This window comes from Megascapheus bottae, unplaced genomic scaffold (genome assembly GCF_031878675.1).
Source record: "Megascapheus bottae isolate mThoBot1 unplaced genomic scaffold, mThoBot2.hap1 HAP1_SCAFFOLD_142, whole genome shotgun sequence".
NCBI classification, from domain to species: Eukaryota; Metazoa; Chordata; class Mammalia; order Rodentia; family Geomyidae; genus Megascapheus; species Megascapheus bottae.
Window position 1 is genome coordinate 281,997 of NW_028327685.1, and position 26,510 is coordinate 308,506.

Sequence of the window (26,510 nt, forward strand, 5' to 3'; positions counted from 1 at the left end):
CTGTCTGTGTGTGTCTATGTGTGTATGTGAGTGTTTCTGTGTGTGTGTCTGTCTGTCTGTGGTTCTGTCTGTGTGTCTGTGTGCCTGTCTGTTTGTCTACATATGTGTCTGTGTGTCTCTGTGTGTGGATGTCTGATTGCATCTGTGTGTGTCTGTGTGTTTCTGTGTGTTTCTGTGTGTCTGTGTCTATGTATGTGTCGTTGGGTGTTTCTGTTTTTCTGTGTGTCTGTCTGGTTATCTGTGTGTCTGTGTGACTGTGTGCCTTTGTGTGTGTCTGTATGTGTGTCTATATGGCTCTGTGTCTGTGTTTGTGTCTATGTGTGTGTCTATGTGTCTGTTGGTCTGTCTTTGTGTTTGTCTGTGTGTATGTATGTGTGTGTGTGTGGATGTCTATCAATGTATCCATCTGTGTGTGTGTTTGTGTCTGTGTGCCTGTCTGTGTTTGTGTGTGTGTGTGTTTCTTTGTGTGGATGTGTGTCTGTCTTTGAGTGTGTGCATCTATGGTTGTGTCTGTCTGTGTGTCTGTGTGTGTCTGTGTGTCTGTCTATCTGTGTGTCTCAGTGTCTCTGTGTCTATCTGTGTGTATGAATGTGTGTGTCTGTGTGTCTATCTGTGTGACTCTGTCTGTGTCTCTGTTTCTGTGTGTCTCTGAATCTGTCTGTGTATCTCTTTGTATTTGTGTCTATGTGTCACTGTGTGTTTGTCTGTGTGTCTGTGTTACTGTGTGTGTGTCTGAGCATCTGTGTCTCTGTCTGTATGTCTGTGTCTCTGTGTGTTTGCTTCTATGTTTGTCTGTGTGTCTGTCTGTGAGTCTGTGTCTGTGTGTGTTTGTCCCGTATGTATATATCTATGTGTCTACCTGTTTGTCTGTGTGTGTGTGTCTGTGCATGTCTGTGTTTGTGTCTGTGTGACTGTGAGTCTGTTTATTTGTCTCTGTGTGTGGCTGTGTGTCTTGTGTCTGTGTGTCTGTGTTTCTGTGTGTGTGTCTGTGTGTCTGTATGTGACTGTGTGTGTATGTGTGTCTGTGTGACTATCTGTCTGTGTGTGTCTGTGTGTGTGTCTCGTTGTCTGTGGCGGTGTCTGTGCATCTGTGTGTCTGGCTATATGTCTAGCTGTGTGTCTGTGTGTGTATCTGTGTCTGTGTGTCTGTGTCTGTGTGTCAGTGATTGTGTCTCTGTGTGTGTCTATGTGTCTGTCTGTGTGTCTGTGAGTGTCTGTGTTTCTCTGTGTCTGTGTGTGTCTGTGTCTGTGTGTGTCTGTCTGTATGTGTTTGTGTGTCTTTGTGTGTCTCTGTGTCTGTGTGTGTATGTTTGTGTCAGTGTGTATGTCTGTGTGTGACTCTCTGTTTCTGTTGTGTGTTTGTCTATGTGTCTCTGTGTGTGTTTGTCTCTGTGTCTGTGTGTATCTCTGTGTCTTTGTGACATTCAGTGTGTCTGTGTGTCTGTGTGTGTGTGTGTGTGTCTGCATTTGTGTATATAGGTGTGTGAGTCTCTCTGTATGTTAGTCTGTGTGTCTGTATGTCTGTGTGATGTCTGTGAATCTGTGAGTGTGTCTCTGTGTGTGTGTGTCTGTGTATCTGTCTGTGTATCTGTGTGCCTATGTGCCTATTTGTCTGTGTATGTGTCTGTGTGTCTGTGTGTCTGTCTGTGTGTCTGTCTGTGTGTTTCTGTGTGTCTATGTCTGTGTCTGCGTGTGTTTCTGTTATTCTGTGTGTCTGTCTGGTTGTCTGTGTGTCTGTGTGACTGTGTGCCTTTGTGTGTGTCTCTGTGTGTGTGTGTCTATATGTCTTTGTGTGTGTGTCTGTGTGTCCATCTGTGTGTATGTCTGCAGTGTGTGTTTGTGTGTCTGTGTGTATCTCTGTGTCTATGTTTGTGTCTCTCTGTGTGTGTATGTTTTCCTGTCTGTGTGTTTGTCTGTGTGTTTGTCTGTGTGTGTGTCTGTGTGTGTTTCTGTGTGTATATCGGGATGTCTGTCTGTGTATCTGTCTGTGTGTCTGTCTGTGTGTGTGCCTGTCTGTGTGTGTGTGTCTGTCTGTCTGTGTGTTTGTCTCTGTGTGTGTGTCTGTGTGTGTTTCTGTGTGTATGTCAGGATGTCTGTCTGTGTATCTATCTGTGTGTCTGTCTGTGTGGGTGCCTGTCTGTTTGTGTGTCTGTTTGTTCGTGTGCGCATATGTGGCTGTGTCTGTGTGTCTGTCTGTGTGTCTGTGTGTCTTTGTGTGGGTCTCAGTGTCTCTGTGTCTGTGTGTGTTAATGTGTGTGTCTGTGTGTCTGTTTGTCTGTCTGTGTGTCTGTGTGTGTCTCTTTGTCTGTCTGTTTGTCTGTCTGTGTGTGTCTCTGTGTCTGTGTGTGTCTCTATGTTTGTATGTGTGTCTGTGTGGGTGTGTGTGCCTCTGTGTGTCTGTCTGTGTGTGTCTCTGTGTTTCTGTGTGTGTGTCTGTGTTTGTCTGTGTGTCTGTGTTTCTGTATGTCTGTGTGTCTGTGTGTCTGTCTGCATGTGTGTCTCGGTTTCTCAATGTCTGTCTGTCTTTTGCTTTGTGTGTCTGTGTGCCTGTCTGTGTGTTTGTGTTTCTGTGTGTCTCTGTGTCTGTGTGTCTGTGTGTATGTCTGTGTCTGTGTGGATCTTAGTTTCTATGTTTGTATCTTTCTGTCTGTGTGTGTGTCTGTGTGTCTGTGTGTGTTTCTGTCTGTCTTTGTATGTGTCTGTGTCTCTGTGTGTCTGTGTGTCTGTGTCAGTGTCTATTTGTCTGTGTGTGTCTGTGTGCTTGTCTCTGTGTCTCTCTGTGTGTCTCTGTGTCTGTGTGTGTCCATGTGATTGTGTGTATATCTGCGTGTCTGTGTGTCTGTGTTTGTATCTGTGAGTCTGTTTGTGTGCTTGTGTGTGTGCGTGTGTCTGTGTGTTTGTATCTGTGGGTGTTTCTATGTGTCTCTCTGTGTTTGTGTCTGCATGTCTGTATGTCTATATGTGTGTCTGTGTGTCCATGCTTTTGTCTGTGTGTCTGTTTGTCTGTGTGTCTCTGTGTCTATGGGACTGTTTGTGTGTTTCTATGTTTGTCTGTGTGTGTGTCTATGTGTGTATCTGCATGTCAGTTTATCTGTCTGTGTGTCTGTGTGTCGGTGTGTCTCTGTGTGTGTCTGTGTGTCTGTCTGTGTGTGTTTCTGTGAGTCTGTGTGTGACTGTGTGTATGTGTTTGTCTAACTGTGTGTGTCTCTGTGTCTGTCTGTGTGTCTGAGTGGATGTCTGTCTGTGTGTCTGTGCATCTGTCTGTGTGTGTTTGTGTCTGTGTGTCTTTCTGTGTGTCTGTGTGCCTGTCTGAGTATGTATCTGTGTGTTTCTGTATCTGTCACTTTGTGTGTTTGTGTATGTGTGTCTGTTTGTGTTACCATGTGACTGTGATTATGCCCGTGTGTCTGTGTGCCTTTGTGTGTGTCTGTGTGCCTTTGTGTGTGTCTGTGTGTATGTCTAGGTGTTTCTGTATGTGTGTCTGTGTGTTCTTTCTAAAAATATGGTGGGGAGATCGGCGGAAGAGGGCAGTGGTTCAGTGTGAGTCGTTCTGAGCTCTCACCAAGATGTGAGTTCAGCACCGTAGGGCTAGAACTCCCCCCACACCCGCTTTCCTTCTGTCATTGTGGTCATTCCTAGAAACATAGAAACAGCACTGGGTACAGATGACACAAATGACATTTATATTGATACAGTCACCTGCTTTTTAATCTGTTGGCACTTAACCCTAGTATTTCTTGCCTAAGAACTCACAATTGTGTGGGATCTCCCTCCGCCTTTTTTCTTGTTTGGCTTTTTTTTTGGAGCAAAAGATACTGTTTCTTTTATATTTTACAAATATGGATTTCAATACGATATCTGTAGCTGTGCACAATGTATTTCAATAGTATTTACAACTCATTGTTCTCACCTGGTCCCCAATCCCCTCCTTCTTACATCACCACCCAGTCATACATCTTGGACATTCATGTCTGTTTGGGTTTGTATGTTTTTAGGGTTATGATCCACATATAAAATATGTGGTATTTGTCTTTCTGAGTATAACTTATCATCATCTCCAGTTTCATTCGTTCTTCAGATGACATAATCTCTGTCAGGGATACATAATGCTCATCTATGTGTGTGTGTGTGTGTGTGTGTGTGTGTGTGTGTGTGTGTGTGTGTGTTGAATTTTTAATCTATTCACCTACTGAATAGATTCATACAGGCTAATTTCACACCTGGACTCTTTTGACTAATGCCACCATAAACTTAAATGTGAAGCTATTTCTATTGTATGCTGACTTCGATTTCTTTTTTTAGGCTATGCCCAGGAGTAGTACAGCAGGAGCATATGACAGTTATACTTTTAGTTTTTTGAGAAAACTCCATACTGACTTCCGCAGTAGCTGCACTATATTCTCCTCAGCTAGGTATAAAGGTTCCTAACCCCTTCCATCCATGCCAGCATTTGTTGTTTGTTTTGATTATATGCTGACTAAAATGGGATGGAATCTCAATGCATTTTCTTTGTGGGTAAGGATGCTGAACATTTCTTTATATATTTACTGACCATTTTTACTTCTTTTATTCATATATTTTTATTGTAATTAATAGAAGGGTTACATGATATTTGCCAGAAAGATGGTACATTAATTCCCATACATTGATACCCTTTCACATGTCTTGGTCTCCATTTCCCTCCCCCCCACCCCCACCCCTCATCTTGTTTTCCCCAGTTCCCTGTTCAATTTCAAATAACCAAATACAAATATATCCGATTTATTAGGTAACAAAGTGAGATACTGTAACAATATGAGATAACCAAGGGACAGCAAAACAGATGAGAGATAACACAGTACCTTAAGAACAACAATCATTCATTATATGGCTTATGTTTGTATATCCTAAAGATCCTTTCATTTAGCGTCCTACTATATGGCCTTCTGTACCAAGGTTTTGCTCTATTGCAAATCTCTGCTAGGAGAGCCCAAGGTTTCTACTGATTATGACAAATGAGGGAAACCATTGAGCCTAAGTTCCTTTGAGTCTGGCTTACTTCACTTAATAAGATTTTTTCTAAGTCTTTCCATTTCCTAACAAATGGGGTAATGTCATTGTTTCTGACAGCAGCATAGAATTCCATTGTGCACAAACACCACATCTTGTTGATCCACTCATCAACTGAGGGACATCTAGGTTGGTTCCATATCTTTGCTAGGGTAAATAGTGCTGCAATGAACAATGTTGTGCTGGTGGATTTAGTATATCCTTGTTTCTGGATGATTGGGTAAATACCAAGTAGTGGAATTGCTGGGTCATAGGAGACCTCTATGTTTAGTCTTTTGAGGAACTGCCATACTGCTTTCCATAGTGGTTGAACGAGTTTACACTCCCACCAACAGTGTAGTAGTGATCCCTCCTGGCCACATCCCCTCCAGCATTTGTTGTTATTAGTTTTCTTGATCCTTTTGAAAAAGGAAATTAAAGCAGAACTGAGGAAATGGAAAAACCTCCCATTTTCCTGGATTGGAAGAATCAATATCATGAAAATTACATTCTTGCCAAGGGCTATCAAAAAATTCAATGCAATACCCATCAATACCCCAATGTCATTCTTTAAAGAAATAGAAGAGGCAATCCAAAATTTCATATGGAATAATAAAAGACCCCGTAGAGCAAAAACACTTCTTAGCAGAAAGAACAGCTCAGGAGGAATTTCAATACCAAACTTTAGACTCTATTACAGAGCTATAATTATCAAAACAGCTTGGTACTGGCACAAGAACAGGCCTGAAGACCAATGGAATAGAACTGAAGACCCAGATATTAAACCACAGACCTATGGCCACCTAACTTTGACAAGGGAGCCAAAAAAATAGAATGGAAGAAAGATAACCTCTTCAACAAGTGGTGCTGGCAGAACTAGTTAAGCACCTGCAGAAAACTAAAGTTGGAACCTTCTTTGTCACCCTGTACTAGAATTAACTCCAAATGGATCAAAAACCTGGAGGTAAAAGCCAACACTGAAAACTTTACAAGAAGAAATAGGAGATACAGTAGGCCTCCTTGGCACAGGTTGAAACTTTCTTAATAAGGACCAAGACTCACAACAATCCAGAGAAAGGCTGGATGCGTGGGACTGCATTAAACTGAAGAGCTTCTGTATGGAAAAGGACATAGCTAGTAAATTAATTAGGAAGCCTACAGAATGGGAGAAGATCTTTACCAACCACACAACAGATAAATGCCTCATATCTAAAATATAACAACAGCTCAAAAAATTGAATCACCCCAAAAGTACTCTCCAAAGAAACAACCATCCTATTAAAAGATGGGCCAAAGACTTAAAGAGAGTTTTCTCTGAAGAAGAAACAAAAATAGTCTATAGACACATGAAGAAATGCTCAACATCTCTGGTCATAAAAGAAATGCAAATCAAAACAACTCTAAGATTCCACGTCACTCCATTTAGAATGGCCAGATCAAGAAAACTAGTAACAACAGATGTTGGAGGGGATGTGGCCAGGAGGGATAACTACTACACTGCTGGTGGGAGTGCAAACTTGTTCAACCACTATGGAAAGCAGTATGGCAGTTCCTCAAAAGACTAAACATAGAGCTCCCCTATGACCAAGCATGTCCACTGCTTGACATTTACCCAATCATCCAGAAACAAGGACATACTAAATCCACTAGCACAACAATGTTCATTGCTGCACTATTTACCATAGCAAAGATATGGAACCAACCCAGATGTCCCTCAGTTGATGAGCGGATCAACAAGATGTGGTATTTGTACACAATGAAATTCTGTGCTGCTGTCAGAAAGAAGGACATTGCCCCATCTGTTAGGAAATGTAAAGACTTAGAAAAAGTCATATTCTGTGAAGTAAGTCAGACTCAAAGGAAGATAGGCGCAATGGTTTCCCTCATTTGTCATAATCAGTAGAAACCTTGGTCTCTCCTAGCAGTGATTTGCAATAAAGCAACACCTAGATACATAAAGCCATATAGTATGACACTAAATAAATGGACCCCTAGGATACAGAAACAAAAGGCATATAATGAGTGATTGTTGTCCTTAATGTACTATGTTATCTCTCATATCCTTAGCTCTCCCTTCATTATCTCATATTGTTACAGTATCTTACTTTGTTATCTGATATATTGGATATATTTGTATTTGGTTATTTGAAATTGGATAGGGAAGGGGAGAAAACAAGATGAGGGGTTGGGGGGGTGGAAAATGGGGACCAAGACATGATAAAGAATATCAGTGTATGTGAATTAATGTACATTGTATCTGGCAAATATAATGTAACCTTACTATTAATTAAAAGAAAAATATATGCAAAAAAGCAGGGAGCATAACAAAATAAACAAAATCACAGACGAAATTGGTAATATCATGACAGAAATTACCAGGATCCAGAGTATCATGAGGGAATATTTCTGAAACATTTACACCAACAAATTTGAGAATCTAGAAGAAATGAATGAATTCGTAGCCAATATTAACATACCCACACTGAACCAAGAAGAACTAACCCAACTAAACAGGCCTATTTCAAGCACTGAAATAGAAATGGCAATAAGAGAACTTCCACCTAAGAAAAGCCCAGGGCCAGATGGATTCACGGCTGAATTCTATAAGGTCATCATAGCAGAGCTCACACCAATGCTCCTCAAGCTCTTCAACAAAATTGAAAATGAAGGTTCTTTACCAAACTCATTCTATGAAGCCAGTATAACCCTCACCCCCAAACAAGACAGAGATTCATCAAAGAAAGAGAACTGTAGACCTATTTCTTTGATGAATATCGATGCAAAATTTCTCAACAAAATACTACTGGCAACCATCTAAAACAACTCATTAAAAACATTATACTGTACGATCAAACAGGATTCATCACAGGGAGGGAAAGCTGGATCAACATATGCAAATCAATTAATATAATTCAACACATCAACAGGAGCAAGGACAAAAAACACATGATTGTCTCAACAGATGCAGAAAAGGCATTTGACAACACCCAACACCCCTTTATGTTAAAAACTCTGGTGAAACTAGGAATCCATGGAACATTCCTCAGTATCATACAAGCTGTGTATGACAAACCCACAGCTAGTATTATACTTAATGGCAAAAAGCTAAAGTCCTTCCCTCTAAAATCAGGAATGAGACAAGGATGCCCACTCTCTCCACTCCTCTTTACCATAGTATTAGAATTCCTAGCCAGTGCAAGCATAAAGGGGATCCAAATATGGAAAGAGGAAGTAAAACCTTCCCTCTCTGCAGATGACATGATTCTGTATTTAAAGAATCCTACAGACTCTACTCCCAAGCTACTTGAGCTGATTCAAAACTTTGGAAGGGTAACAGGGTATAAAATTAACCCTCAAAATTCAACTGCCTTCCTCTACGCCAACAGTGAGAGGAATGAGGCAACAATCAGGAAAGCAACTCCTTTTGCAATAGCCTCAAAGAAAGTAAAGTACCTAGGAATTACCTTAACTAAGAATGTAAAGGACCTTTTTGCTGAAAACTTTAAAACCCTGAAAAAGGAAATTAAAGCAGAACTGATAAAATGAAAAAACTCCCTGCTCCTGGATTGGAAGAATCAGCATCATGAAAATGACAATCTTGCCAAAGGCTATCGACAAATTCAACACAATACCCATCAATACCCCAATGTCATTCTTTAAAGAAATAGAAGAGGCAATCCAAAATTTCATATGGAATAATAAAAGAACCCGTATAGCAAAAACACTTCTTAGCAGAAAGAACAGCACAGGAGGAATTTCAATACCAAACTTTAGTCTCTGTTACAGAGCTATAATTATCAAAACAGCTTGATACTGGCATGAGAATAGGCCTGAAGACCAATGGAATAGAACTGAGGACCCAGATATTAAACCACAGACCTATGGCCACCTAATTTTTGACAAGGGAGCCAAACAAAATAGACTGGAAAAAAGACAGCCTCTTCAACAAGTGGTGCTGGCAGAACTGGTTAAGCACCTGCAGAAAACTAAAGTTGGATCCTTCTTTGTCACCCTGCACTAGAATTAACTCTAAATGGATCAAAGACCTGGAGGTAAAAGCCAACACACTGAAAACTTTACTGTGCCTCCTTGGCACAGGTCGAATCTTTCTTAATAAGGACCAAGAATCACAACAAATCAGAGAAAGGATGGATGCGTGGGAGTGCATTAAACTGCAGAGCTTCTGTATGGAAAAGGACATAGCTAGTAAATTAATTAAGAAGCCTACAGACTGGGAGAAGATCTTCACTAACCATACAATGGACTAAGGCCTCATAACTAACATGTATCAACAGCTCAAAATTTGAATCACTACAAAACTAATCTCCAAAGAAACAAACATCCTATTAAAAGATGGGGTAAAGACTTAAAGAGAGTCTTTTCTAAAGAAGAAATAAAAAATGGCCTACAGACACATGAGGAAATGCTCGACATCTCTGGTCATAAAAGAAATGCAAGTCAAAACAACTCTAAGATTCCACATTCCAGTTAGAATGGCCAGGATCAAGAAATCTAATGACAACAGATGTTGGAGGGGATGTGGCCAGGAGGGATAACTACTACACTGTTGGTGGGAGTGCAAACTTGTCCAACCACTATGGAAAGCAGTGTGGCAGTTCCTCAAAAGACTAAATATAGAGCTCCCTTATGACCCAGCAATTCCACTACTTGGCATTTACCCAATCATCCAGAAACAAGGACATACTAAAGCCACTAGCACAACGATGTTTATTGCAGCACTATTTACCATAGCAAGTATAGGGAACTAGCCCTGTTGTCCCTGAGTCGATGAGTGGATCAACTAGATGTGCTATTAATACACATGGAATTCTATGCTGCTGTCAGAAAAAACAACATCGCTCCATTTGTAAGGAAACGGAAAGACTTAGAAAAAATCATATTAAGTGAAGAAAGCCAGACTCAAAGGATGCTAAATGTAAGGACCTCCAGGACTTAGAAACAAAAGCCATATAATGAGAGACTGTTGTCCTTAATGTACTTTTTATTTCTCATCTCTATTGCTGTCCCTTAGTTACCTCATATTGTTGCAATGTTTTATCTTGTTATATGACATGTTTTATATATGCTTAATTGGTTATTTGATATAGGAGAGGGAAGGGCGGAAATCACGTTGTGCAGGGGAGAGGGGGGAAGGAAATGGGGACCATGACATAAGAAAAGATATCAATAATTGTGAAATAACGTACCTTCAATCTGATGAATATAATGTGAACCGTCTATTAATTAAAATAAAAAATAAATGAAAAAAACTGAGCCCATGTGATGCTCTCCTCACAATATCTTCCTTTCCTCTCAATCTGTGAATGTTGAGATTGCTGTATAATCAATTGTCTCCAAGTATAATTCTTATAATTGTTAGTATCTACTGGGTTTACTTATACATGTATACTCACATTAAATCATTTTTAAAATATTTTTATTAAAGAACTTATTAACATTTATGTTTACATCACATTTCACATGTCTTGTTTAACAAACCAATATTCAAGAAGGGAATCTCTGTATAAAATGGATAGCACTTAGATTTAACAACATAATTAAAATTAAGCTCAGGTATATATGTCATAGATACAGGTTAATATATGTAATAAAATATTATGTCAATAAAGTATAAAGCACATCATAGTTTTCATGCCTATGTAATTATATTTATATCTCCAAGATCATGTCTACAACCTTGGGTACACAAATACTGACTCATCACTCCAAAACTAACCTCCAAAGTAACAACCATCCCATTAAAAAATGGGCCAAAGACTTAAAGAGAGTCTTCTCTGAAGAAGAAACAAAAATGGCCTATAGACACATGAAGAAACGCTCAACATCTCTGGTCATAAAAGAAATGCAAATCAAAACAACTCTAAGATTCCACCTCACTCCAGTTAGAATGGCTAGGATCAGGAAAACGAATGACAACAGATGCTGGAGGGGATGTGGCCAGGAGGGATCACTACTACACTGTTGGTGGGAGTGCAAACTCGTTCAACCACTGTGGAAAGCAGTGTGGCAGTGCCTCAAAAGGCTAAACATAGAACTCCCTTATGACCTAGCAATCCCACGACTTGGCATTTACCCAACAATCCAGAAACAAGGATATACTAAACCCACTAGCACAACAATGTTCATTGCAGCACTATTCACCATAGCAAAGATATGGAACCAACCTAGATGTCCCTCAGTTGATGAGTGGATCAACAAGTTGTGGTATTTGTACACAATGGAATTCTATGCTGCTGTCAGAAAGAATGACATCGCCCCATTTGTTAGGAAATGGAAAGACTTAGAAAAAATCATATTAAGTGAAGTAAGCCAGACTCAAAGGAACTTAGGCTCAATGGTTTCCCTCATTCGTCATAATCAGTAGAAACCTTGGGCTCTACGAGCACAGATTTGCAATAGAGCAAATTCTTGATACATAAGGCCATATAATGTGAAGCTAATTGAAAGGACCTCCAGGATATTGAAACAAAAGCCATATAATGAATGATTGTTGTCCTTAATGTACTATGTTGTCTCTCATCTCCTTTGCTGTCCCTTGGTAATCTCATACTGGTATAGTATCTCACTTTGTTATCTGATATATTGAATTATTTGTATTTGGATATTTGAGATTTGATAGGGAAGGGGGGGAAAACCAAGATGGGTGGGGGGTGTGGGGGGGGAGGGAAATGGGTACCAAGACATGTGAAAGGGTATCAATGTATGTGAATTAATGCACCTTCTATCTGGCAAATATCATGTAACCCTTTTAGTAATTACAATAAAAAAAACAAAATAAAAAAACAAAAAAAAGAATAGACAGGTAAATATTCTCTAAGCATTGTTCTCACTACATCACCTATGCAACTGTAACTCATCTGTCCATCACCTTGACAAACTTAAATACAAGAAAATACGGATCAATCTCAGGACATTACACTTGCTAGGCAAGCGCCTTGTCACTGAACTACATCCTAGCCCTCAAATGCATATTTACATGTATATATATATATATATATATATATATGGATGCCAATAAAGCTGGTACAAAGTCAGATACAATAACAAGTCCCTCTATGTTAATTGACCAAGAAAATGTAATATTTATACACAATGAATTTTTTTCTGCCCAGAGAAAAAGGAAATGTCCCCATTTGTAAGGAAATGGAAAGACTTGGAAAAAATCATTCTAAGTGAAGTAAGCCAGATCCATTGAAACCTAGGCTCTACGGTGTTCTTCATTTGCAATAACTAGTAAAAGTCTTACAATTTCCCAGCAGATAATCAATATAGCTCAAACTATGTGCATATGGACATATAAATGAGACCACACAAAACAAACTAAGGGTATATACATAAGAGATTTTCTTTGTGGTTAGTGATTTTATTATACTATGTGAAATGTCATTAAATAGTCATAACAGCTTGTCCTTTACTGGTATGTTGACTGTCCATTTCAATGTTTTCTTTACTTGTTTAATTACACTCGTAGTTTTTTGTTTTTTGTTTTTGCCAGTCCTGGGCTTGAGCTCAGGCCTTGAGCACTGTCCTTGGACTTTCTCAAGGCTAGAGCTGTAGCACTTGAGCCTCAGCACCACTTCCGGCTTTTTTCTATGTATGTGGTACCAAGGAATTGAACCCGGGTCTTCATGCATGCTAGGCAAGCACTTTAACCACTAGGCCAAACTCCCGGCCAACACTCGCAGTTTTTTGCATGATGGTTTGCTGATTTGCAGATGCTGACCACACACCCAACTGACACAAAAGGCAAATTACAATCTAACCTAAGTCATTTTTTTGTTTTCTGTTTGGTTTTGTTTTGGTGTAGATTTTGTTTCCGAAGTTTCAGGTCCTCGGGTTCATTCTCAGAACTCGGCAGGAAAGGAAAGACATCTACTATGACATGTGGCTCCCAAGCTATGAGGACCACACAGTGATGATGGCCTAAGCTCTCTAACCTTATTAGGCACACAGATAGATCAGTGATGTCTAATATAACTCAAAGTATGAGTCACAGACAAGGGCTCCACTTGGCCTTCTGAGACTGAAAGTCTATGCCAAACCACCTTACAGCACATACACCCACCTGACCCTCCAGAAACCTGAGAACTACTCACTGGAAATAACCCTCCCCTAGCATTCTTCAGGCTCCCTAAGACATTTGTATCTCTAGGCAAGTTGCTATTATCTTACAGGCCATTCTGTCTCATTCCAGTTTCCCACTTTGATAAACTAAATGTCCATGGAGTCACCCTGTAATGTGCCACAGAGCCAAACTGTCAAAGACCCCACAATCTGGCACCTACCTCAGCCCCAGGAACACCGGTACCTACACGATACTCTGAATTCCTTGACTTCCTGGTAGTGGATCCAAGAAACGCAGTAAGAGCCACACTATGCACAGTGCTAGCAGTCAAGGGCAGCTGCTGGCATCTAAGTCTCCATATCCCGCAGCCCTGTAAATTAGCCTGGCCACAACTAACTCATTGTCCAGTTTATTCACTGATGAGTCTTCAGCAGGCAACTGAAGATACAGCTTTATAAAGCATCTGTAATGTTCTGCGACACATCTATCTGTATCTCTGTACTGATCATGGTTTCCCCATTTCCTTGGCTCATGGCCACTGTCAAAAGATACTGATATAGCTCTTAAAAGGTAGACAAATAAACATCCATTTCTGATACATATGTATATATATACACACATATATATATATCTGCAATTGAATCATACAGATTGCTCTGCTCATGAGGATGTGGTACCTGGCTCAAAGACTGAAGAGCTACCTGTCTCTGGTAGCAATGTTTGTCCCTATAGAGAGACATACAGGAAGTTGTGATTGGGGTCCTTGTCCATGGAGACCCCCCTCACCCCCACAAAGGCTCCAGAGAGCAGAAGTTGGGTTCAGTAAAATTTATTTTACAGGACTGCTGTTGTTGGGCACTGTTGTATTTCCCTGCATTAAATGGCTTTTGTTGCCCTCAATCATCTGTGGCCTGCTTCTCAGACCCCTCTCCCCACTCTTGTATGGATATGCTACCAAAGCAGGGACCAGGGCATAGCTAACTTTCTGATCAAGTCCTGAGGACAGCCTCCTCCTTTCCTGACACACCATGAACACATTGCCTCATTGACCACCTTCTTGTCCCTATTGGTGAACCGCTGGGTACATGGCCTCTATGACAAACGTTTATCACTAAATGCTCTGTGACAGCAATTGGTCTCCCTCAGAACAGGATCATAATGCTTGTGACCAAAAGATAATCAGGCCACTGAGTCATGATTCACTTCAGCCTGTGTTTGTCCACAAGTTCATGGTATGAGAGTGTTCCAACTCTCTTGATGAGGTACATGTAAGATGTAAGATTGGATATCACTGAAGCCCATGATTTCCTGGTGACTAATTTGGGACTATGAGCCATCTCCGTATCAGTTTTCATGTGGGAAGATAATCGAAGAGACCCATGCAAGCTCCACATTTCCTAGCAATCTGTCTTCTGCTCTAAAAGCAACAGAAGCAGCCAGCACTTCTGTAGCTTCAAGGTGTGAGTTGGTCCTGGAGAGACACATAACATCATAGCTTTTTCTCACCTGGTCCCTGACCCTCCAGATTGTCAGGCAAACATCTACATATGAGAGCCATCCATCCTCTGCTGAAAAATTTCCCCCAGAAACACAATCTATTGAGGCCAGAATGGAATGAACAAGGGAATTTATGGCAGTACAAGGATTGGAAATGAAGTTACTTAGCTTGATAGTCAAGGATACTCCCATTGAGCCTCATCTCCAGCCAAAGGGGAAAAAAATGGAAAATCTGTGTACCATTTGTTGTCCAAATTGGATTTTGGACCTTGGTGTAAGAAAAGTGAAAGAGAGAAATGTGAAGTTGCTGAGTGCTTTCAAGATCTTAACACACATTTGCTGAAACTTTCACACGGGTATTTACACCCCCTCTCCATTTTCTGAATATCTAGTGGGTGATCTAATTCCACTGCAGGTCCTATCTTGGAGAAATGGAGAGTATATGCATGCATTTGGTGATATGGAACAAGCACATACTATGTACACAGGGAAAGTCCAGTAGGTACAATACTTCTCTGATGGAGAGAAGAAAGGAAGGTGTCTTTGGAAAAGAATAGTGAGACCCAAGGCAAATCATTGCGCTTAGAGGCAAAAGCAAGGGATTTATGATTCTGCCTTGTGGATATCATTTTGATGGGCCTGAACCAGCATGGAAATTTTGGAAAGCCACTGCTACTTGAAGAAATCATGTCCCTTCTTTCTCTCCTTTCAGGTTTGATATCCTCCCACCTATATTTTTCTCCCCTAATCATTGTCTTCTGTTGTAATGGAGCTTGAATGATGGTTTTTCCCAGGCATGCCTGCAACTACTACCTTTCCAGTCTCAGCCTCCCTAATAGCTTCATTAGAGGCTTGAGTCACAGTGCATGGTCAGTTTTCAGCTTGTTTCTTACATCAACATACATGGAACAAGACAGCCAGATTTCCTCACACCAATCCCACAAATCCAGGAGGTCAGAGGATAATCCCAATTGACTCATAAAGAAACTATTGGTGGAGTTTTGTCAGAGTCACGGAAGAATGCTTCAAATTGGCCAGTACGTTGAAGGCTGGGCTACAATAACAGACCCTGAGCAGATGGAAATCGGAGCAACTCAATTTGTCTCTTAGAGACAAATAGTCTTCTCCCTAGGATTCAGAAATTCTTTGCTGAAATGCCCCAAACATGGAGGATGCTGGGTACAGGGGACTTCAGATAAACACCGTAGGTCTCAAGAAATATGAATTCTCACTTTTTTTTAATGTGTGTCCTCCATCAAGGAGACTTCTGAAACTACAGGTCAGTCAATTCACTAGTCACAGTAGCAGATGGGATGACCTTTTTGAGATTTAGAGAATGGTCGGAGATATTGCTGTACGTGAGCTTAGAGGAAAAGTTTTCTTTTTTTATTGTAATGTATAAAGGGGTCAGAGTTATATTTGCCAGATAGTAGGTGCATTACTTCTTACACAGTTATACTCCTTCTCATGTTTCCGTCCCCATTTCCATCCCTCTACCCTCTCCCAATCATCTTGTTTTCTCCCCTTCCCTTTCCTATCCCATATGCCAGGTAAAAAAAAAAATCAGATACCGTAACAATAGGAGATTAACCAAAGGGCAACAAAAGAGAAGAGAAAAAACATAGCATATTAAGAACAACAATCACACAAGATAAAGCTCTTGTTTCCATATCCTGGAGATCCTTTCATTTAACCTCATCCTATAAGGCCTTATTATCCAGGTTTTGAGTTATTGTACTCCTCTGCTAGGAGAGACCTAGGTGCTTAATAATTATTATCAATGAGAAAAACCATTGACAGGGACAAAACTTTCTTCATGAAGATTTTACTCAGCCTTTGTAACCTGGAAATATTTTCCACATTCTTAAGGACAAAGCAACTGAAATATTTTCATCTAGAAAAAGTGGATACACTCTCCTATTTGAAAAGCCTTTGGCTTCTTTTTTTGATAATAAAGCAGTATTTTATTACAATGTATCATGTATCTCCATTTAGTAGTTGTATTTCTTCTTTGGGTTTTGCTACCAACAACTGTGCTCATTACTTACAATTTTCAACATTAATGAAATTATTTTGTTTTACAAAATCTTTTTTCATATATTTTAATGTAATTAATAGAAGGTTACATTATATTCACCAGATAGAAGGTGCATTACTTCACAAATATTGATACAATTTCTCATGTTTTGGTCCCCATTTCCCTTCCCCTACCCCCACCAAGAACTACCTTTGAAAAGCAGAGGAAAGAATCTTGAATGCCCTGAACACTCAAATTAGACTAAAGCCATGGGGACCACAAATTGGGCTGGTAGAAGAAAACAGGAAATGTAGCTTCTTCACTCACATCTGCACACCACATCCAGGCCAGGGTAGGCACAACCAATTTCTCAACTTAAAACTGTTTAAAGCAGCAAAATCCAGGGCCGGGAGTTTTGCCAAGTGGTAGAGTGCTTGCCTAGCATGCACGAAGACCCAGGTTTGATTTCTCAGTACCATATACATAGAAAAAAGCTGGTAGTGGTGCTGTGACTTTAGTGGTAGAGCACTAGCCTTGAGAAAGACCAAGGACAGTGTTCAGGCCCTGAGTTCAGGCCCCAGGACTGGCAAAAAGCCCTGCAACATCCTACACATAGACAGATACACAAACATACACACACATTCATATACTCACAGCCATTATTTTTGTCCTCTTCACTAATTTTTCTTCATCATATTCTTCTATTGTATTTTAAAATATTTTTTATTCTCTGATATGTAGATATTAAAATATAACAAGTTATAGTTGAACTATATCATGATAAAATGACATAATTTCCAAATGCTCTGTTAAAACATTCTCTATCAAAGATTTCCTACAAAGGGAGGTTTGGCACAGCTGATTAGGTAGGAGTATGTTGTAAATGCTGGGATTTAATGTTGAATATAGAACTTATTGTTTTGTTTAAAAACATGAATTATAAGCTATGCTTCAAACTATGCAAGTTCTTAGGGAAAGAATTATTTCCATGATTGTACTAAATAAACCACACATAGCGTATTGTCAAATTTTCCAGAGTAGATACATTGAATATTTATCAGGAACACCAGGTAATATTTGTTTATACTTTTGAAAATTATAGTTTCTGTGTCGTGTATTCTTTGAAATATTTGCTTTGAGAAGGTTAACATTAAACACATTCTCTCAACTTGCCACCAATAACAAAAAATGCTATTCCATGTGTGCATGGCACGCTTTACTATCATCAAATATTTTATATTAATGCGAAAAGGTTGGGAACATAAAATTGTGATTTTTTTTGAAGTAATTTTGACAAAAGTCTAATGATCTGGTAAAATGGCAATCCTATAGTTTAATGTAGTCTGAATGTCAGTTCAATAGTACTATCAATAATGTGTTTATTTCTGTGTTTTGGTACAGAGATGGAGGATATGAAAATTCACCGGTTGTGGGAATATTCTGTGTCTCAAATCTCCCTCCAACAATCCACGTTCTTCCTTTAACATAGGAAATAAACTCATATTGTTCATGTTATTACTCCTATATATTTCACACACACACACACACACACACACACACAACTTAATAAACTACATGAGGGAAAACAGTTTGGTCTCTTTCATTAACATTTTATCATTAGTTTTGCCAACATGTTTGGCAAACTTCTCTTAGTGTTTCTTAAATGAATTTACAATTTGTTGGGTACAGCTCTGATCAGAGAAGATCTGTGGGAATTCTGGCTAAAATAACTGGAATTTCCACTGCAGTCACACTGGTGCTACAAGGAAGCTTTTGCCACCAGTGAAATGTTGGCAAAGGACACCTCTCCCTTCTCCTCAGAAGCTTTTCATACTTATGGCAGTTTATGAACCCCAAACACCCAAAGAGATGCCAACTCTGCACAGATGATGAGAAACTGGTGCCACCCCCCACTGTGACATGCTGTCCCACCTTCTGTGAATAGCAGAGTCACTTATCTTGGAATGTTCTGAGATTCTAGTTGATGGTTGTACTGGAAAGGATTAGACTGTTCAGAAGCTAACTGAGTAGGGAAACACCAAAAAGATAATAACATATCAGAAGAGAGGTTAAGTCTGGAGAGCAAAAAGGAGAAAAGAATCATGACAAGGGAAAGGGACAGCTTGGTTTTCTAAGCCCTCTGTGAAAGGTTGATATGTATATGGAGTGGCTTGCAGAGGACAGGATAAAGAGCAGAGATGACATGTCAGGAAATGAGACACAGACACCGATGCCCTTGGAAGCCTTGATGCAACTTACTGAAATGAAAAAGGAGACTTGGAACTAATTGATACTTTCTGTTTCTTCCTCGAATCTTGTGATATTCCAAGTTGATTTATACAGGAAATCAATTTCTGGATGTAACTGCTCACAAGACTTTGGCTTTTCAAGTATTACTTCCGTATCCTCACTGTTCCTTTTCTAGGTAGAATCAGAGCCAGGTCAAAATGCAAGGATGTTTTTTCCATAACCACAATGGGGAACTGAAGCAAGTAATTCTTTTTAGGGAGACTTCTGTATGTCACAAATGGACTTATATTCCCAACTCATAGGTACATCTTTGATAGGATTTTAGGGTGCCCACAATGGAATAACACAAGGCAGACAGCAAATGAAAGGTAAGTAATTCTGATGATGCTCCCTATATCCAGGTACCAGCTGTAAAGCAAATCTGATGGTATCTGCACTGTCTGTCTTCATGGTCTCTGTCTACCTCCTATCTCCATCCACTTATCCCCCATTACCCTTTTGCCAAGCAGTCCATGCTTCTACAAAGAAAGAACTATTATGAAGTACTCATTTAAACTAACCCATTCAATACCGGGCATTGTTTGGAACATCATATACTCCATTCCTAAACAAAGCTAAAGTCCCTGAGCCTTATTAACAAATTCAAAGACAAACCAATGTCTATACCAACATATAAGATCGAGGAAATTTGTTACTGAAAGTCTCTCATTTTTATGATTCAAGCCCTAACATGTTCATGGAAAAGGAGTTTGCTCTACGCGATGTGACAACAAAGAAGAAGTGAATAAAAAAATCTCAGTAAAAGTATTATACACATAAGGTTTGTGAACAATTTTTTCATATATTTTTATTGTAATTAATAGAAGGGTTACACGATATTTGTCAGATAGATGGTGCATTAATTCCCATACATTGATACCCTTTCACATGTCTTGGTCCCCATTTACCTCCCCCCACCCCCACCCCTCATCTTGTTTTCCCCCGTTCCCTATCCAATTTCAAATAACCAAATACAAACATATCCGATATATCAGGTAACAAAATGAGACACTGTAACAATATGAGATAACCAAGGGACAGCAAAAGAGATGAGAGACAACATAGTACCTTAAGAACAACAATCATTCTTTAAGGAAATAGAAGAGGCAATCCAAAATTTCATGTGGAATAATAAAAGACCCCTTATAGCAAAAACACTTCTTAGCAGAAAGAACAGCGCTGGAGGAATTTCAATTCCAAACTTTAGACTCTATTACAGAGCTATAATTCTCAAAACAGCTTGGTACTGGCACAGGAACAGGCCTGAAGACCAATGGAATAGAACTGAGGACCCAGATATTAAACCACAGACCTATGGCCACCTAATCTTTGACAAGGGAGCCAAAAAATAGAATGGAAGAAAGACAGCCTCTTCAACAAGTTGTGCTGGCAGAACTGGTTAAGCACCTGCAGAAAACTAAAGCTGGATCCTTCTTTGTCACCTTGCACTAGAATTAACTCCAAATGGATCAAAGACCTGGAGGTAAAAGCTGACACACTGAAAACTTTACAGGAAGGAACAGGAGATACACTAGGCCTCCTTGGTACAGGTCGAAACTTTCTTAATAACGACCAAGAATCACAACAAATCAGAGAAAGGCTGGATAAGTGGGACTGCATGAAACTGCAGAGCTTTTGTATGGCAAAGGACATAGCTAGTAAACTAATCAGGAAGCCTACAGAGTGGGAGAAGATCTTCACCAACCAAACAACGGACAAAGGCCTCATATCTAAAATATATCAACAACTCAAAAAATTGAATCACTCCAAAACTAACCTCCAAAGTAACAACTATCCCATTAAAAAATGGGCCAAAGACTTAAAGAGAGTCTTCTCTGAAGAAGAAACAAAAATGGCCTAAAGACATATGAAAAATGGTTTTTTTTTTAAAAAAAAAAGCATTGATGCTGGGCACTGGTGGCTCACAGCTATAATCATAGCTATTCAGGAGACTGAGATATGAGTATTGTGGTTCACAACCAGGCAGGACACAAAAGTTAATGAGATTCATTTCCAGTTAACCACCAGAAAATCAGAAATGGCACTATGGCTGAAGTGGTAGATCCATAGCCTTGAGATGAAGAGCTCAGGGACAACACCCAGGCCCAGAGTTCAAGGCACATGACTGTAAAATAAAAACCAACATTGAGCCCTTACTATATTTGAGAATCTATTTGGAGTGCTGGGAATTTGACATATTAGAGATTGAAGTGGGAAGTGTGAGAAGAGTGCAACAAATAGCATGGCGGCCAGAGATAGCAATGCTCAGAGAGAAGAAGAGGTGTATTTAAGGTCTACAGACTCAGGCTGATGGGGCAAGTGAGGCTAGAAGAGAGGTGTTCCTCAGCTCTCCACATGACCTGTCACTGGGTGGCTGACACATCAAGGACAGTCTATCTGAAGAGCCTTAAGATGCACATTCTCTCTCCAGCGGGGTGTTTAACCTGACTACAAGGTCTGTGCTGAGTGAGGTAACTTCCCAGAATTGTCCAGGGAAGAGGACCTGGTCTAAGAGATGGAGCCCCTGGGCAGCGTCAGCTCAGGATAACGCTGCTGGGTTTCCTACAAAACCCTGGCAGATTCCTCTAGGTGCTACTGGCAGCTTCACTCAGTGATTCTGACCACAGTGGGACGAGAGCTTCCAAGGACCCTTGGTTGAGCCACTCAATGCTCTCTGGTTTCCAGGAGAGCACAGATCTCTCACTAGACCCCAGCATCACACCTTGATACCCTCCTGGCTCCATCCTTTCTTGTGCCCCCCATACCTAACCCCAGCAAATATTACTTTCCTTCTTCAAGTAGGTTCTTCTCTCTGTATCATGACTTGAGCAGGAGCTGGGTGCCATTTGCCAAAAGCCCTTGTTCTTTCATTCTAGTATGTCTACCCGACCTCAAACATTAACTAGGACTCCCCTGTCTCCACAGGTCTCTCACCCCCACTTTCCCAATACCACCCTCCTCTTTGCCCTAAGTTAACTCCTCAGGCACCAAGACAACAATTTTCAGGAGATCATGTTTCAGGCTAGCCTGAACATAAACTCAAGACACCATTTTAATTAATTAAAGTCAAATGTGCTAACACTGTGGATCAATTACAGGAGCATTTTGTTAGGCAAATCAGATTAACTATTTAGCAAATGAGATGCCGGGGAGAGAGAAAGCTAGAGAGAGGGAGAGAGAGAGGGAGAGAGAGAGGGAGAGAGAGAGAGGGAGAGAGAGAGAGAGAGAGAGAGAGAGAGAGAGAGAGAGAGAGAGAGAGAGAGAGAGAGAGAGAGAGAGAGAGAGAGAGCACCAGAGAGAGACACAGAGAGAGACACAGAGACAGACATAGATACAGAGACAGTGACAGAGGGAGAAAGAGACAGAAACAGAGAAAAGTCTAGCATCCTATAATTATTTCTTTTAAGGGCATTCCCCAGTAACAAGATGGCCTCTAAGCAGGCACTATCTGTTAAAGTTTTCATGACTCTAAATAGTGCCACGCTGGGACTGGGACCTTATTTGACTGGGATTTTGAAGAACATTTTAGACCCACATTGTGGCAGTGCCCATCCATTTACATCATTCTCAGAGATGCTGTCAGCCCTGCTCTGTCACCCTCTGTCTTTCTCATTTGCCAGATAGGGATGTGAGTCCTGCACCTGTTGTGTGTTATGGATGGGAGGAGACTCAGGAGTCAGACATGGGTATAACTTCAAGCTCAGCTCTGGCTTTGTGCCCTTGGAATAGGCTTCCTTTCTGGAGCCCGGGTCCTACATTTATAGCCAACTATTCTTTCACTTCAGTCTCCTGAAAAGATCATTCTGGACATGGGAAGTTTAACCAGGGAATTCTCTCTTGCCTTCGGGACTCCTCAACTATACAACAAGTTAAAACAGTGGTTCATATATCCTAGTGTTGTGAAGATGTAGTGGTGGGTAATTTTGTGAAAAGCCCTTAGAATGGGGCCTGAAACATTGCTTATAGTAAAATTTTGGGATTCCTGCTTCTACGACTAATACTCCTTCCACTACTCAACTACTGCTCAAAATTTGCAAACATATAAATATTCCTGGGAGGTTCATGGTCATACTGCTGTCAGTTCCTGAAGTTTGAACATCCATGGATCAGATGTCCCCAGGATGGCATATCAGAGATCCAATGGCCATTAGAGTATCCTGAGAAGGTGGGGCATGTGGGCATAAGCTTCAAGCTAGCAGAATTACCTTGAAGTCCTTAGGCTGTCACTTGTCCTGAAACATAGGTCTAGTTGCTTCCTTTACTGTGAGCATGTTTCTTCATTTGCCAACTGAGGATGGCAAAATCAGGTGACTAGCAGGGAACCTGGATTAAGTGCCTGACAGGAGATGGTGAGACATTACCATTGACATTCCAGCCCAAGGCAAGCCACAGCAGTCTCTGACATTGGCAGATAGGGACACTTGGAAATTCCCATTCAGACTAGGGGTGGTTTAGCCACACTAGTGAGTCACCACTTTTTATACAGGTAAGAAGATAGGAGTGGGGTTGCAATTGCCTGGGAAGACAGAAGAGCCCAAGATGTAGTAAAGCTTTAGACAGTGGGGAGCGGAATGACTTTTGCTAAAGCACTACCTGTTGATTAAGACTTGCAAAAGCAAACTGCACTGATTCCATGTGTGCTGCGGAACACCAATAGATTCAAGCTTTGACAGACCAGTGTTAAGCACAGGGGAGGTAGCGTTATTCTGGATGAAGCAGAGGGAACTGACACAACTGGCCTCTTGGGCCCTGGGACCTCACATCTATAATCATAATGACTCAGTAGGCTGAGATCTCATAATCATTGCTTGAAGCCAGCCATGGCAGGAAAATCTGTGAGACTCTTAATTAACCCCCCAAAAGTCAGTCATGGAACTGTGGCTCAAGGAGTAGAGCAAAAGCCTTGAACTAAAAAGCTCAGGTACACAGCCCTGAGTTCAACCCTAAGATTGGCATGCAGGCAGGCAAGCACAAGCGTGTATACACACACACACACACACACACACACACACACACAAACACACACACAGAAATTTCTTTACATGATGAAGTCCAAAAATTAACTTTAGAAGACAAAGTATTTTGACTACAAGTTAATAAAGATCCCCTCTCTTCCCCATCTTATGTAACCGAGTCACTGATATATGTGTTTTATGCCTACAAAAAGAGACTAAGTTAAGGATCAGGCTAAAGAATAAGATGTTCCAGTGAGCCTTCTTTAAAGATTGCTACTATAGAGGGGAAAAAATCCACAAAGAAATGGTCCCCGGGCTTTGAACTATCTTGAACTCAGGGAAAACGGTTGGTTTTCCTGAATATAAAGGGTAGAATAATTCATTACAGCAATCTTTTTGGAAGTTTGATGAAATTCACCAGATTGCATGGAATTAGTGAAACAGTTCCAAGGAAAACCATAAAAAGTTTCTAGAGAATCTTGTCAATTAATAAAGTGGACTCCTCACCTGTGAGTTGGAGTGTTTGTGTCTGCAGGGAACTCTGTAGAGCAAGTCTTGGCTCCTCTCTACCATAATATTCCCACCCAGTAGGGGGCTCCCTCACAAAGGATGGTATACAGGAAGAGTTCTTTCAGTTTACATTCTCATAGGGCACCGCGGGGGCACCATAGGACAAGTTTCAGGATTTTCAGTGTGAGGTATGGGACAATTGACAGATTAGGATGGCTAGAGCTGGGTCCTTCTCTCTTGAAAGAATTAATGATCTTGCTGGGTGTTGAATTGAAGCCATTCCTTTTAATGGCTTTATCATCAAGAAGGTGACATTTCAATCTCCATGTACCTCATTCTTGTTTCAGCCTCTCACTGGTTCTGAATTGAAGCAGGCAGAGAGGAACATTTCTTCCTTTGCTAAGCTCCTATCTCCTGGGTTTCATAAAGACTAGGAACAATATCTGTGGGAAGCAGTTTGTCAGGATTGGCCCAGAAAGAACACTAATCATGGTTCCAAATTCCATTTGCCTGGGCTCACATTCCAGTTGGAGCCATACATTTACAAATCATGGACCTGCAGAAGTTTTCAAGCAATCTTCCCACACTTTCATGTGCATCTTCTGTAGATCAGAATTGTCCCATTCATCTTCCTCCAAACACTGGTACAGATTTATGACCTGAAATTCCAACCCATAGCTCTCTCAGTAGAACTCTTAGTGCCTGCCTTTCTTCTCCTGTATCTTGAGAGCTGGCATTGATGAAGACCCGGATGCTGAGGCCTGCGAGCTCATGGTGAGAAGGCAGGGCCACGAGGTTGCCAGAGAAAGCCGCCAGCCAGATCCTGGAGTCCCGGGTGAGGGGAGCTGGGTGTCTGCACCTGCCGGCCATGTCACCCTCTGGGAGTAACAGCTGCTACTGCCACCACTACTGAGTTGCTACTATAATAAGGGAGAGGGCCATCTCCTAAGAAATCTTTAACTCTAGTTCCATCATTCAGTCCCCAATCTTCAGACCCAAAGGTAAGAAACACAGGTGAGCCCTGCAGGGTTCTGCCTGCCACAGGGCTCCCAAGCAAGGAATGGTGCATGATAGAGGCCTTTGTGATCAGCCCAAGTCAGAAACCCACTAAGGGCAGGTACCCGATCACAGTTTCCCCCAGGTCCTCAAGGGCATACCCTATATGACTGAGAGAATAGATTCAGTGTTTTTCTGTTTCTAACCCACAGGATGTGGAGCACGTAGGACTGCATGGATATATATAGAAAACAGAACATGCTTGTGTGTGTGTGTGTGTGTGTGTGTGTGTGTGTGTGTGTGTGTGTGACACAGAGAGAGAGAGAGAGAGAGAGAGAGAGAGAGAGAGAGAGAGACAGAGAGAGGGGGGGGAGGGAGATTCGTAGTAGAAGTGATTCTATGGATGTCAAATCATATTAAATGAAGTAAGCAGGACTCAAAGTAACTTAGGCTCAATGGTTTCCCTTCTTCGTCATAATCAGTAGAAACCTTGGGCTCTACTAGCAGAGATCTGCAATAGAGCAAAATCTTGATACATAAGGCCATATAGTATGAAGCTAATTGAAAGGACCTCCAGGATATTGAAACAAAAGCCATATAACGAATGATTGTTGTCCTTAATGTACTATGTAGTCTCTCATCTCCTTTGCTGTCCCTTGGTTATGTCATATTGTTACATTATCTCACTTTGTTATCTGATATATTGAATTTATTTGTATTTGTTTATTTGAAATTTGATAGGGAAGGGGGGAAAACAAAGACGGAGGTGGGTGGTGGGTGGGGGGAAGGGTAATGGGTACCAAGACATGTGAAAGGGTATCACTGTATGTGAATTAATGCACCTTCTATCTGGCAAATGTCATGTAACCCTTGTACTAATTACAATAAAAAAAGAAAAAAAAGATTGGATATTACTGAAGCCCACGATTTCCTGGTGACTAATTTGGAACTATGAGCCATCTCCGTATCAGTTTTCATGTGGGAAGATAATAGAAGAGATCCATGCAAGCTCCACATTTCCTAGCAATCGGTCTTCTGCTCTAAAAGCAACAGAAGCAGCCAGCACTTCTGTAGCTTCAAGGTGTGAGTTGGTCCTGGAGAGACACGTAACATCATAGCTTTTTCTCACCTG

At 40.8% G+C, this 26,510-nt stretch overlaps 1 protein-coding gene across 1 annotated transcript; it reads left to right on the forward strand.

The window, feature by feature from the left end:
* The first annotated feature begins 1,618 nt into the window (after positions 1–1,618).
* Positions 1,619–25,270, forward strand: LOC150039522 (uncharacterized). Its single transcript, XM_090327773.1, is given in 5 exon segments — positions 1,619–1,811; positions 1,879–1,991; positions 2,089–2,268; positions 2,271–2,461; positions 25,111–25,270. Coding segments are annotated over 5 exon segments (837 nt in total).
* Positions 25,271–26,510: the final 1,240 nt, after the last annotated feature.